General features: G+C 36.3%; 1 protein-coding gene across 1 annotated transcript in view; it reads right to left on the minus strand.

The window, feature by feature from the left end:
* Positions 1 to 15,382, minus strand: part of COL4A4 (collagen type IV alpha 4 chain) — a gene marked incomplete at its 5' end in the record, with an annotated part of 64,300 nt that overhangs the window by 33,535 nt on the left and 15,383 nt on the right. Inside the window, 15 exons of the mRNA XM_029283982.1 lie at positions 13 to 85; positions 1,037 to 1,200; positions 1,680 to 1,772; positions 5,107 to 5,271; positions 6,950 to 7,054; positions 7,156 to 7,225; positions 7,573 to 7,626; positions 8,453 to 8,497; positions 9,163 to 9,222; positions 9,977 to 10,030; positions 11,881 to 11,961; positions 13,470 to 13,511; positions 13,925 to 13,960; positions 14,394 to 14,456; positions 15,304 to 15,339. Of these exons, the coding sequence (XP_029139815.1) occupies positions 13 to 85; positions 1,037 to 1,200; positions 1,680 to 1,772; positions 5,107 to 5,271; positions 6,950 to 7,054; positions 7,156 to 7,225; positions 7,573 to 7,626; positions 8,453 to 8,497; positions 9,163 to 9,222; positions 9,977 to 10,030; positions 11,881 to 11,961; positions 13,470 to 13,511; positions 13,925 to 13,960; positions 14,394 to 14,456; positions 15,304 to 15,339 (1,141 nt within the window). The remainder of the gene's footprint in view (positions 1 to 12; positions 86 to 1,036; positions 1,201 to 1,679; positions 1,773 to 5,106; positions 5,272 to 6,949; positions 7,055 to 7,155; positions 7,226 to 7,572; positions 7,627 to 8,452; positions 8,498 to 9,162; positions 9,223 to 9,976; positions 10,031 to 11,880; positions 11,962 to 13,469; positions 13,512 to 13,924; positions 13,961 to 14,393; positions 14,457 to 15,303; positions 15,340 to 15,382) is intronic.

Here is a 15,382-nt window from a genome sequence, read left to right on the forward strand (position 1 = left end):
TTGCATAATTACCTTTGATTCTTACTTCAACTGGGTCACCTTTATCTCCTTTTTCACCTGTCAGTCCAAATGGACCTGGCAATCCCTTAGAAATTTAAAAAGGTTATTGTTAAATTCACTCAATTATTTATTTGAATTAATAAAATATTGCAATTATAAACTTTATTCAATGAACAGAATGAACTTTCTCCTTCTACTTTATGAGAAATTTATTCTGTTTGAGAAGACAACAAACTGATTAACTTATTTCCCCCATGACATAGTCTGTAATAGTAATCTCTTAAGAAGATTATAGATATTGTTTAATGATTTGTTTTCATGGCATTCAGTTTTGTTAGAACATAGCCGATGACCTTGGTTCCCATGGGACAAAAGATTATTTTGGCTAGCGAAGCACCTGGCAATCCCCCCTCCCCCCTTCAATGTGTCAACCAAAAATGAATAGGGAAAATGGCCACAGCTGTGCTCATTTTCAAAGTTGACACATTTATTTCCATCTAAACCTGACTGAATTCCTTAAAATGTTATTTATTAAATTATAATTTGTACTCTACTTATAAGATACTTCAGATAATGCAATAAAAATATTAATACTTAAAAAGAAAAACATATAATATTGAAACAATTATTAGATAATCTATAGCTTGATTATTGTTACTGGGCCTATTTTTCTTGACCACTTCCCCAATATTTGGAATCTGCCAAGGCATCAAGAATTGTGGACATTGGGGATATCAAGTTTGGCTAACACAATAACACAACAGTGAAGGAGAAATCTAGGCCTGATTTCAACAATGTGCAGTTGATTTCTGTTGTTTATTAACATTTGAATTGGGACTACAGTAAACCAGATTGTTTCTGACAAGGAGCAAAGGTCAAGAAGACTTTTGAAAAAAGTATCTAGCATCTTTTCTTCCATTTCCTTTGTTTTAATTATAATTATGAGATCATGTTATCTTATTTATACTCTTACAATATGTCTATATGTTTTCTTCTATTAATTAGTTTGATATAATTTTAAAAAGCAATTACTCACTAAGGGTCCTGGTTCTCCTCTTCTACCAAGAAAACCGGGATCACCTTTTCTTCCATATTTTCCAGGTGTTCCCATTTCTCCTTTTCTGCCAGGTATTCCTGGTAGACCTTGTTTGCCAGGTGGACCACAAGGACCAAGCCCACATGAGCAGTTCCCTGGATTTCCTATATAAACAAAGCATTTACATGAAGCCAGTGAGAAAACTAAATAATAGTTAACTCTGCCACCCTTCTACATGAAAAATAAACTTTACTGGAGAATGCACCCACTGTTTACATTGTTTTATTCTGTCTTTCTCCCCAACTTCACATTCCAAGGTCCCTTCCAATTTTATCATCATCATCATCATCATCATCATCATCATCATCATCATTATTATTATTACTTCATACAATCACATACCTTAACCATAGGTAATATTGAAGAAAATGTCGGTACAATGCTTCCTCAAGGGACACAGGAGGTCAGAAGAAAAAAGAGCATGACAGAAAAAGTGGAAGGTCAGCAGTCACAGCCCTTTTCTATTATCTAGTATGGCTGATTCATTTAATTTGATGCATAGAAGAGCTCTGGCTTTAAGGACATAAATGACTCCAAATTGTAGTATTTAAATATTTGGTTTGTGAGGGGTGCATATACTTGCCTTTCTCTCCTTTTCCACCTCTTTCTCCAGGTGATCCTCTTTGACCTTTATCTCCTGGTTCTCCAGAGGACCCTCTCCCCTTACAAGCAACACCTTGAGGATGTAAAATAATGCATGTTTATAATATAAATGTATTTTTTCCTCTGTCATTTTTTTAAAAAATCAAATTTATCCCTACTCTTAAGCCTGAAGAAATAGACAGTTACTACTTCTGCTTTCTAAGACTGAGCACAGACTAAAGTCCATTTGAATTAATATTTTCTGTCTCCATTGCATCTGCATATAAATGGTTGGCATTGCTTTTCTACATTGTAGAGTAACTACAAGAAGCTGGGAAGGAAGAATCAGAATAGCCCATAAATAACTGTGAGATTTTTGCATTGTTATTTGCAGATAACGTCTACAATTTGGGGGCTGGATATATTGATGAACTGTAGTAACTCCTTGCTTCATTGTTCAGATTGTTTTCAGCTTAATGGTATAGGTAGGCTGTCTAGAGAGGCAAGAGCTACCACTATGCTGATTATTATTTATGGGAGGTAAAGAATCTTTGTGGGATGACTAAAAGAAGCAGTAATGAGACCATTAGTAAGGGAATCTTCCCTTAACCTTGAAGAGTTGGAAATCTATTTCCCACTTTTAAATTTATCATTTCTAGTTAACATGATCAAGAAAATAGTGAGTTCACATATCCTAACACATCTAGAGCACACAGATTAACTGTGCTCAATTCTTCTCCGTGTTGATTACTTCTGTAGATTACTGCCCAGCAACACTTTAACCCAAGTCCTTTTAGGGAAAGATTGGAGGATAAAGTACATCATTGGATCAGTGGTGGGATTCAGGTATGTGAACAACTAGTTCTTTGTGTGGATGCCACTTCCGGAAGTCCATTCTGGGCCTGGGCAACAAAAAATTAGCTACCGGTTCTATCGACGTGCTGTGAACTGGCTGAATCCCACCACTGCATTGGATGCATTTGTGGTGGTGCAGCAAATGTCCCACTCATCTCTTTTTCGCTATCACATACTGTAAGCAAAAGAATTGAAACTGGCGGTATACAAATTAATAAATCAATTCCTGTCTTGGGTTGGAAGCCAGTTAGACAGAACTCACTGTAATGAGTGAAGTGGCATCTTCTACTCCTCTCCGGGATTCTTTTGTACTAAAGAAGTGGATAGAATTCTTATGGAATGAAATATGCCACTGGAGAACTAGATCCATGCCATTTAGAGGTGGATAAGCAGGACACCCTTCAAGAAGCTCAGTTGGATATGAGTGGATGGATTCAAGGACAGTCAACATACATTTACAGGAGCAGGACACAATGCCACCTATTTTGAAGGAGGCAGGGGTGTACCTTGCTTGAAAAAGCCTTCATGTGATCTACTTTTTTTTGTGACAATTTTTACCCATTTTCCAATCATTCCTTTGGTGATTGTGAATCAGCTACAGAGAAACTTAGAGGTTCCATTCCAGTCACAATCAAGCATAGTTATAGGACAGAAACAGCAATGGACTCAGTTTCTCTTGATCTTTATAGATCTGTCAGCAACATTCACTAACATTAATTGTGGAATCCATTTGGGTCACTGGCAAGCATTCCAGCAGTTCCACTCTGAGCTGACTGTGTGATTCCAGTCAGTAGTCATCAAATGAAAGTAGTGAATTACTTGCTTACTACATTATAGAGGGCCAAATGAGTATAGTAGTTTTCTGTACAGGTAGTCCTTGACTTACAACAGTTCATTTAGTGACCGTTCAAAGTTACAATGGTACTGAAAACTTATGACCGTTTTTCACACTTATGACCGTTGCACATCCCCAAGATCATATGATCAAAATTCAGATGCTCGGTAACTGCTTCATATCTATGGCAGTTACAGTGTCCTGATCGCTTTTTGCAACCTTCTGACAAGCAAAGTCAATGGGAAAACCAGATTCACTTAACAACTGTGTTACTAACTTAACAACTGCAGTGATTCATTTAACAAATTTGGCAAGAAAGGTCATAAAGTGGGGCAAAATTTGCATAACAAATGTCTCACTTAGCAACAGAAATTTTGGGCTCAATTGTGGTCGTAAGTCAAGGACTACCTGTATTCTGCCCTAAGTTAGGTATGAGTATCAGTAGCATAGTTTATTTAATGTTGTTTTGCTGATTATATTCCTGCTATTTATTGTTCACTGTCCAAAATCTTAAGTTATTAGAAAGTCTACCAACATTATATTAATAAATAAATAAATAAATAAATAAATAAATAAATAAATAAATAAATAAATAAATAAATAAGCAAGCAAGACCTTGGCGTAGGATATGGGACTTTAGTCATCTGGTATATTATTTATCCCATGAGCTGAATAGGAAAAGTATGAAGCTACCAGTTTTCTTGGGAGTACTCAGTGGCCATAAGTATAGCAATTTTCCATAGCAGATGTCAGAACTTCACTTAGGAATATTGTTGTATCATATCTCTGGTTTTTCCTGTTGGATTCTGTCCAGAAAATATTTGGCACCAAACCATTCTCTTCTGTCTACATGAAAGCATTGGGAGATCATTCACACTTTTTTACTAAGATGTTGTGAGACTTCATATGCAGGTGGGAAGTAAATTACTGGTTTCCAGATACTTACAACCTTTTCAAGTAAAATTTAATTTGTTAGTAACATACAACTTGATTAGTTTAAAATATTGAATAAAGCCTGAAACACAACATTTGATTGCCTATTTCACTGCAAATATGTCACATAACTGTATGGTTGTTATTAATTAATTTACTATAAGATGGAGACTCTTCACTGATAGTTGTGGACCACAATCTTCCATGTTGGTCCAGTGATAGCTGGTATACAGAGGGTTTTTGATTTTCCAGTCTAGACTGAGAAAGAATGATCCCAAGACAACCAACTGTCTTCTATTTCAAGGGAAGGGCTAGAACTTGGATTTCCCTGCTCCTAGCCCCGCACCCTAAATAATACACTACACATATCCTCTCAGGTTCTCTCTATCTGGACAGGCAGAGTGGGAATGGAGTCAAGGATGACTATGATAGAATGAAAATGTCATACAATAAGCTTGTTCCTATGCTGTCCTTGCCACCACACACTCACAAATAAGGTAAGATTGATTTTATATCAAAAACTGTGTTCTATTTAGTTGAAGTATATTCATATTCCTTGCTTTAGAGCAGGCATGTCAAACTGCCAGCCCACGGGCTGGATGTGTCACGCTGAAACCGCACCCACCCCATTGCCGGCAATAAAGAAAAAGTCCCAATATGTTGCGCAACATCACGTGATGTCACGAGTTTGACATGCCTGCTTTAGAGGAAATGTTATAGAAAATGTTGGCTGCTTTCAGGTGATATTCTGGAATTATTAATCATTCAATTCTCATGCAATGCTTCAATATTTGGCTTATCTTACCAGGTGGTCCAGGCAAGCCCCGTTGTCCTGGTACTCCTGGAAAACCAGGTAATCCTGGAGATCCTGGCCTTCCTGGAGATGTACTAGATTGAGCTGAGAGACCAGGGCCACCATGAAAGCCTTGAGGACCCTCTACACCCAATGCACCTTTGGGACCAGGAAAGCCTACAGAAGAAAGAGAAATGAGTATACAATGAGCCTTGAAACAGAAGAAATAATAATTTCATTTAAGAAAAAACACTATCTGTCAGAAGAAGGTCTACTAGACCTAGATGGTAAGAAATCTAGATGATCCCAGGATAACAGGAAAAAAAGAGTTTTTTCTGTATCTCTTTGCTTCCATGCAGGCCAGCTCAGAAACAGTCTATTGTTTTGAACTGTTTATTTATTGAACATTTTAACATGATTCCATTTGTATTACAGTCGCCTTAATTTCTGGATTCTTCGGATTTTTATTTAAACTATTTTTTCAAGTATGTCAGTGAAAGCAAGTTAATTGCTTTCTTGCAAATAAGAGTAGATTCCTACACTTGATTTTTCATATTCACAGACTAGATTTTTTTTCTGTAGACTATATCACTATAAATCAGTTTTAATGGTTTTGATTGCAACATTCATGTTTACCCATTCCAAAATCAATACTTCGCTATAGCCTCTTAAAATGAATCTTAATAGTAGTTACATGCATGATACTGCAACCCTTTCCACATTTTTTCAGCTATAAATTTCTGCTGAACCAATAAGAACTGACACCTAAACCGATATATGCAGAAATGTATAAATTAGCTGAACTTTATTGCAAATGAAACCGCCCTTCTTTGGGTGCCTAAAATTGCCCGCATGGCCACATTGTATACCAGCTAAAGTTCCAGATACCTTTCAAGGTTAGCCCCATGTAAACTCAGGGTCTGTAAATGTGATTTATCACTATGTGTCTATTGATGACTGATGTATGTGAATGGCAAGCTGCCAGTGTTTTTGGATTTAGCTTGGTCTAAATCCAAAACAAGAAGTAAACCTCACACACACCAGCACTGATGACGTACCTAGTCAGATAGTGAAACATCAACAAGCAAACAATCAAGTTCAGAGAGCACCAAGAACTCCACATAGTCAATCCCAACCCTCCCCCCAACCTAAAACATAGTTACAAAAAGATCCTTGAAAAAAAGTGAAACAGAACCAAAACAAAAAAAAATGATGTGAAGTTGCTGGTGTCTATTTTGTGACAGCGGATGGATCAAATTGCCAAGGTCAGGCTTTTAATGACCATGTCAATTAGCAAACAGGTACAGAAGGGCGATGCTTTAAATGTAATAATAAAAAATTGTTTTGGAGCATTCAGAATGTGCACCTTGCACATATCTGCAATTCCATAAAGCAAATTTGCCTTTATTTGGGATTATGTTGCAACTATAAACAGCATCCGTTCATCCTAAGAAAAGATGCAGCCCTTTTCCTATTTGTCTTTAAATCCTAAGCCCTGCATAGCCCTAAAGACTAACATGCTATTGGAATTAATTAGATATTCTTGTAGAATGCAGAGAATTATAACCGACAGTTACTTTCTTAAACAAGGAAATGAAACAACATTTAAAAGCAGTAACATCAGTAAGAAGATACTGTATGTCAGCATCCATTAGCAAACAAAATGTAAACAATTAACAAGTGACTATTTCTGATTTAAAATCTTGCTAAAATATTCAAAGCATTAGTTTTTATGCAAGAAATTATATATAAAATTTTCATTTCAGAATGTGTCTCTATAACATCCGTGGAAAGAGTTGAAAACAAATGGTACCATTTAATTCCATCTAAATAAGATAGTTAAAATGTCTCTTACTGACTCCATCTTCCCCTTGACTTCCTTTGTCACCAGGAGAACCAGGAAATCCATCTGTTCCTCTCTCTCCAGAAAATCCAGGGTCTCCCGGGTCTCCCTGAATACCTGTACAGGATAATTGAAAGCATACTCGCATTTAAAATAACTGGATTTTATTACGGTTTATGGGAAATGAATATACTGTAATGTAACAAGATTTGCTTAACCCTTTGGTCCAGTGTGTGTAGTTCCTCGAGGTCCTGGTGGTCCAGGCTGCCCATTCTCTCCAGGATTCCCCTATAAAAATAGCAACGCTGTGTGACATTTTCCCAGAGGAGTGTTCCTTGACCTTAGCATTTTTAAGATGTGTGGATTTCAACTCCCAGAATTCCCCAGCCAGAAGGGCATCTTAAAATTGCCAAGGTTGAGAAACACTGCCCTAGAACAACACAAGGTAAATGATGAACTTGACCAACCATACATAATTGCTTCAAATAACATGACCCTGTTGCATTGTTTTGCAATGATACATGTTGAATAAAAATGGATAGAAATATAAACCTGAAATCGTAATTGATTTCATTGCTTTTAGTGTATAAAAAGGCAGGGTAAGGAGAGGAACAACAAATTTAATTATAACTAACCTTAATGCCTATCGAGCCATCTTGACCAGGAATTCCATGTGTTCCAGTTTTACCCTGAAACAAATTGTTGAATGTGTTTGATTGTTTAAGAAAATAAAATAAATTCAAAGTTATTAGGAATCCAAAATAATTGGAAAATATTTTTAATGCCTCACAGATTGTGGAAGGTGTGTATATTATTAACACGGCAACTGGACAAAACTATGGGTATATCCTTTGCACTGATTGCAATAGAGTAAATAAAGCCAGATTAAAAACTTATCTGGTACAGGACCCTGTTTCAATGGTAATCAGATAATTCTGTAAGAAAGTTATTAAGTTTCTAATTCTCCAGGCACTGTTTTTCAGAGATACATACCTCTGATGCTGAAAATTGCATATTAGCAACCTGACTAGTAACCATTAACAATCTTAATCCCCATTAATAACCAGCATTATTATATTAAATAGAAAATCAGAACTTTCAGCACAGTAAAGATTCAAATTTATTATGAAAAAGACTTTTCTTTAATTAGCATAAGATTTTGCTGTTTTTGAAACACCTTTGTCATCTTTTGCCTCCATTTTCATACCTTGGAAATGGCTATAAGACATCTACACAATTCTCTTTTTACTAGCTTAGTTTATTTGATGAGATCTTGATGAAACTTTAAACTTGGCTAACTTTAATCTCTAGAACATTTATGAAGAAATTGAAAGGCATCAGCACATCTTTCTGGAGAGTTCTACTTTTTATATTTTGGTATTGTGACAAGTGTCCAATTACTCTTATTTTCTCCTCTCTGTTTTCATCCAATTACCTAGTCATAGATGGATCCATTCACCTTTTTTAAAAAAAACCCTACAGATGAGCAATACAATTTCTGTATATTGTATCTACCTTGTTTCCTGGTAAACCTGGAGAACCATACGAACCAAGAATTCCCTAGAGGAATTAAGGAATAAAAAGATAGTAAAAGGTTTGACAAAAGCTGTACCTCAAGAAAAATACAAAAATAAAGCATTATTTAGATTTTCCAATAAACCAAAACATTGTTTTATATGGGGCAGAAAAGATGCCTGATGATAGATGAATTACATAAATGACAAATAAATGAGAATCTATAAAATACTTTCACTTAATCACAATAAAGAATGCTGTACTCATTCATTAGAATATAGTCAAAAAATTGATGTTTTAATTTTTCTGGTTGCTGGCTATCAATTTTTTAAAACTTGGTAATTTTAAGATGTGTGGACATCAATTCCCAGAATTCCCCAACCATTCCACACATCTTAAATTTAAAGTTTGAGAAACCCTGCTCTACATAAAAATTTTGCTTAGTAAGAAAATAAAAACAAAATAGCCTTTGAAGGCAGAATTTCCTTTATTTACTTGTGTATGTGGATTTAAAATAGAAGTGGCAGCCTCTTTCACAATGTCTAATGGATGGCCCATACATTAAGCATTCCATATATCAGTTTGCAATAATACTTCATAAAATCACTATTTAAAAATCCTATATAGATGATAATAGAAAGTATACAACTTTTTTTTAAAAAAAAATGCACCATTAAAATGAGATAAAGATAGCATTTTTAATTTCTTACCTGCTCTCCAGGAAAACCAGGAATCCCATTATCACCCTTGTCTCCAATTGCAAATGCACCCTGTTATGTTTCAAAATACACCAGTTACATAATTTCAAGATTGGTTGCCATTCACTTCCAATAAAATTAGCAAATGGAACACTTAGGATTGCAGTTACAGAGGGGAGCCTATTGTTAAAGAAGGCCTTTTTCCTAATTCTGAAAAAAGAAATAAGAGCCTCATCTCATTAATTCCAAAGACCCATTGATACTATGCCATTTAAGTCAGTTGTCTCTAAGGAGTTACCCAAGAACAATTAATGTAAGTGCATCCTTTCTAGTCATTTTTAAAAGAGATTTAGCAAATATTGCTTAACCTTGGCAGTTTGAAGATGTGTGGACTTCAACTCCCAGAATTCCCCAGCCGTATCTTCAAAAAAAAAACACTGGCTTGGAAATATGCAGCTGAGCTGCTCTTTTTCATAGAAAAAAAATCTAAATTAAATTAGATACACTACTTGCCTAATTCAAACCTACTCTAATTGCAAATATATAGAATAGGGGGAAAATATATAGAGTAGGTTTTCCACTTGTATTTTGTTGAAAAAGCAACCTATATCATTTGGGGACCATGGCATTCTTTCCCAATATCTTTTGTGTTGTAATGTGAAGTCAGATCCAACATACATCTTACTCAGGGGGATTGGCAGCTGATAAAATGAAGTTACATCATGATAAATATACATTTAACTAAAAATGTTCCTTCTTAGCGTTCTTGGTAAGTAGCATGATGAAATGAATGTTATCAATTCATTCATGAAAACATATCACTTACTTTGTGGCCACGCAATCCTCTTGAGCCAGTAGATCCAGGCATTCCCTTTATTCCCTAAAGATTAAAGTGTTTTTGCTTTAATATTGCTTAAATAGTATAATTTTAGCTCTGTCATACCCTGTATTGTATTCATTTTAAAAAGTACAAATTGAAAAGATTAAATATTTTTCTTCTTCACAAAATCTATTTTATGCTAGAAGCTGTTTTGCTATAGAGAATAATGGCTGATTTCACCTGTTACACTAAACCATGATTTGTTTAAATTGTTTATTTAACAACCCATAATACCCTGGTTCATACATAATATTAACAGATTGGAGGTAAGCAGCCTATGGTGTTCCATTAATTGCTGAACTACAGTTCCCAGGATCCTCACAGTTAGCCCTGTTTCCTAGCTTTTGGAGTGTCACAAATTGCCTATTGTTGCTGTAGATGCTGGTTTACAAATATCAGTGACATTAATATGAATCTCATATGAATTATGGTCATCAGTCATGCTGATTTTTAAGTAGGTCATCAGTCATGCTGGATGTTAAGCAATCACATGATTGTACCCAATTTTATGATCTTTTTTTTTGCAAAGGTTGCTAAGTGAATGTGGTGATTGTTAAATTAATCCAATGTCTGCAATGGGTGCTTTTTGCCGAAAACTGGAAGTAAGCAACTGTTTCTGGCAAAAAATGTTGTAAAATAAATAATGCAAATGGCTCTAAGTGCAGCCTGTTGCTGAGCACTCAAGATGCAATCACATGACCTCAAGGGAGTGGGTGTTGGAACTTCTAATCTGGATTTTAATTAGCCATGGGAAGATCTGTTGGAACTAAGTCAAGGGCTAACATGTATGTAGTCCTGTATGTACCCTTACTTAGTGTAATGTAAAATCAGCCATTGCCTTGAGCATTGTAATCAAATATCTAGAAGACCCTGGTAACCCAGGAGAGGGGAAAGGGCCATCACCCAGGAGAGGAAAAAGGACATCTCAGCCTGGGGAGGAGGGAGGCATAAGAAAGAGACTTGGAGCAATTCAGCCTTACCAATAAAGGAGAATATTTGTAGCTCAGGGTTGAAATGAAGGCACCTTGATGCTCTTTGCGCTTGGGTTGTTGTTGTTGTTTTTTTGCAAACCTTTCAATACCCACACTAGGTAATATCAGTGCTAGACCTGATGATGTTACCTAGTTTGGATAATGAAATGTTTGCAAGAAAAGAACCAAATTCAGAGAACACCAAGGACCCTTCAATTCCGCCTTAATTATCCTGGTTATAAGTTGAGCAAGAGAATTGCTTTGATAGGTTTTCAAGATTCTGCTACATTACCCTTTCCAAAATTCCAAGGGGTCCTTGTTTCCTATCCATGTCAGCCTTGCAAGGCTTGACAAGTATATAAATTCTATAGTAGTATTACTTGCAACATGCTAATATAAATTTAGCTGCTTAGGATGCTAATGTACAAGTATCTGTCTCTACAAGAAACTTCTGCCATAGCTATTAGAGTGATTCCAATGAATTGAGTTTCCCTTCAATTGGTAGGCTTATTGTTATACTCAAATAGAGCAGCATGGTGGCCTAGTGGTGAAGACGCTTGCCTCCCACTTGGAAGGTTGAGACTTTAATCCTGGTTAATGGCAGATGTTTCTCTCCCAGGGTGCAAAGAAAAAAATATCTGCTGTGAACTCTGTATGAGGTCAGGAAGGGCATCTGGCCAGTACACGCTCAGCTCCATCCAGTCACCCTGACTCTACCATGAATTAAGTGATTACAGGGTTGTAAGAAGGGAGGTTTTTCATTGCTATGTTCAAATACATTTCTAATGGCATCATATTATTAAACAAGTGCAAAAAACAATTAGACAAATGTTACATTGCATTATTGGTTTGCAATCATAAATTTTATAATGCACATACCTTTTCTCCCTTTAAGAGTCTAGAACTAGGCGGTCCAACCAATAATGGCTGTCCTGGAGATCCAGGAGGTCCTACATCACCCTACAAAGATTGGAAAGAGCAACAGAGTGAACAGTCTAACAAAAGTGAGTTGCAGATCCCTAATCTGTAGTACAAGAACCTGGCACTCATCTCTGATAATATCCTTCTCATGTCATCTCTTTTTCCATGTAATATTTTAACATTCAGAGATTATTATCTACCCATGAGAGAATGAAATAATTGAGATTTTCAAGTTTTCCTTGCTTGCTGAAGATAACAAGCTGTATACTTTAGTGTTTTTTTTAAAAAAAAATAATAATAGAAGCATAGTATCATTAAAATGTAGTTTTGGAAGAAGCCATTTAGGTAACTGATTGCAAATGCTTGCTCAAAATAGGAATCCAATTGAAACAATTTCACTCTATAGCTGTTTAGCTTCCACTTGAACATATCAATTAAATTGAGAGTGAAACAGTTTTGGTTAACATTCAGTCACATTCTGTCTTCTTGAAACTTGATTGTTTTTATCCTAGACTCTAGAATGATGGATAATATTTTTGACCATTTCCTGTTTGACATTATTTCGGGTATTTCAAGAATGCTATCCCTCTCAGTCTCTTTCATTGCTCTGAATCCTTATTAAAATGCAATACCTCTAATTGGACAAATACTCATTAAGGGGTGTAATGAATGCAGAATAAAGTGGAGCAATTGTGTCTTATAATCTGGAGAATTCTTGTGATGCAGTTTAAATCTGCATTTCAATTTGGAGCCATTCAAATTGTTGACTCATACTCAACTTGCTAATCAATTACTATTCAAAAATCTAGGATGTCATAAGCGATTTAGTAGAGATTAGATTAGATCTGGTTCACTTGAAAATAAACCTCAGATTCTATTCAGACTAAATAGAAGATTAAATAGAATTCATTTCTTTGCAAAATGATAATACATTTTAATGCTTCTTGTAAGATAAAGCTCTGCTTGTGTTTTCTCCATTCCAAATTTAGCCCCTTACAATAAACTCACTACCTAGAACAGTGGTGGTGAACCTATGGCACGGGTGCCAGAGGCAGCACTCGGAGCCCTCTCTGTGGGCACACATGCTGTTGCCCCAGCCTTGCCTCCCCCCACGACCCCCTCCTCTCCCTGAAGGAGAGTCACCCTTGAGCGTGGCCCACATGGAGCAGCGCAGCCAAGGACATGGCAGCCAGGCAGTGTAGACAAGACTCTGCCCTCACATCCCATCATGCAGTTGATGCTGCAGGACACGGGCAGAGGGTGTGGCCACCATAGCACTGCTGGGCTGCCTGGATGATCTGCGATGGGCCCTGGAGGCAGTGAGTGGTCCTGTGGGCAGGCAGGGCAGGAGATGGGGGGGCAGACCAGGGGCGGAACAGGGAGGTAGAGCAGGGAGGGGCCAGTTTTTGGACACTCAGTCTCTAAAAGGTTGCCATCACTGACCTAGAAATTTTAAACAGCTCAATTTATGAAAAAGAAAAGTTGCAATTTGTTGTTTACTGCTAAATATTTTAATGTACAAACCCCACTTGCCACTTTTTTCTTACCGGCTCTCCCTTTTGTCCTTCCACTCCAATTCCTGGATTCCCCTAATGAAATATCAATATATTAAAAGAAGGAAAATACACTGATTATTCTCTTTAGATGATACACTAAATTCACATGAGAACAACAGAAATATTTTTCACTTGGACCCCACCCTCATTTAATGGATTGATGTCTGGTAAATCTTTGTCAGTTTGTCTGTTAAATCAAGGATTTACTGCAAATATTTAAATTAATTCTGCAATTCTATAAATCATATATTTACAGTTTTAAAGGATGTCCCCTGCCTCCATGATCCATTAAATCAGAGTTTTACTCTATTGGTATATCCTTTTATATTAAAATATATCACTATTATTTAATTTTAGGATTTTTTTAAAAAAAATGAAGAGTATTTCCAAAAGTAATTATCAATATGAAGACGTTGTAAACTTTCCAGGAACAAAAAATCTCTCACCTGTTCACCTGGTAAACCAGGTTGACCTTGAAAACCCTGTGAAAAGAAGAATGTTGATATAATCAGACCTGGTACTCTCTGTCCTGTTCTTGTTCTTAATATTTTCCCCTACTAATATGTTGCACTATTCAAACATATCCTCTGCAGAATATGGACCAGAACTATTTTTCCCTGATTGTCTTTATTGCAGACAAAGAAGCTTTATTTTTGACACTGCTAGAGGAAGATAGATGGGTATAAGCAAAGAAAAATAATTTGTAATAAACTTTGTACAGATTAAAAATGGATTTGTTTGTAAAATTTACTAGGGAATCGGCAAACTGCCAACAGAATTATTGGCAGGAAGGAACATCCAATCTCAGATCATCTCTGTTACTCCTACGGAATTGATGTGCAGGAGAACTGGGAGATAAAGACAGGCAGATTCTAACATGGTGTCAGTTAAGAGGTTAAAATGTGAAAATTATACCTGTTCCCCTGGTTGGCCTGGGAATCCAGATGGACCTCTGTGTCCCTTTTCTCCTCTATGACCCTAAGTACAGATTGCACAATCACACAATATTATGCTTATTAATAACAAGTAACATTTTGTTTTCCTCAGGAGAAAGTAGGTATGCAAAAGCTCTCATAATGTACCACTTACTCTTCCCACTAACTGGAATTGCTAGAAGACAATAATCCAGACACCAGCAACAACCAACTACCGTAATTTATTTGTATGATGATTAATGTTCTAGAATATAAGCTATAAGCTATCATTATAGTACATGAATAAAATAATATCTCAACTATGGGTCAGGAGTTACAAATGCAACAGAAGGAGATGAATATCTCTGTGTGGAATTCGATAATGAGTAAAATGGTGTGAAGTAATTTAATCACAAGTTTGCCCACCATTTGGAGCATCTGCAATACATAGCAGCAGCATATTATTTTGAAGGCAGGCAGCACAATGAAAGGATGAAAACTTTTTCTGAAATCAGTCTAGTTGCCAAAACAAGCCAATGAACAAAACCCCTACAGGTGGAACTTTGAAAGAGGACAATCCTGTGCCTCAACAATTTGATGCTCTCTCATATTTGTTGTTAATGTGGCTTCTTAGCTTCTTTCGAAAAAGGTTGGCAAGATATGGCTTACAAATTACAACTTTTATATGGAAACCATTCTAAGAAGCCCTGAGGTGGTAACAAACTAAGTTACCAATTATAACATATGCAGATTCTCACATAAGTCTGAGCCTAGCCATACAAACACTGCTAATAAGTCAAGTGATGAACTGTGATGTGGGTTACTACCTCTGCAGAGCATTTCAAACTAGATGGAAAAGCTGAAAATGAAAGTAATGTATTTCTACCATACAAACTGATGAAGGAGCTTACAGGCATGCCTTGAGGTCCAGGGTCCCCTCTTTCTCCCTGTAACCACAATCAGTATGTTAGATGAAAGATAATACTTATT

This window comes from Protobothrops mucrosquamatus, unplaced genomic scaffold, assembly GCF_001527695.2.
Source record: "Protobothrops mucrosquamatus isolate PMUCROS unplaced genomic scaffold, P.Mucros_1.0 scaffold306, whole genome shotgun sequence".
Classification (NCBI taxonomy): domain Eukaryota; kingdom Metazoa; phylum Chordata; class Lepidosauria; order Squamata; family Viperidae; genus Protobothrops; species Protobothrops mucrosquamatus.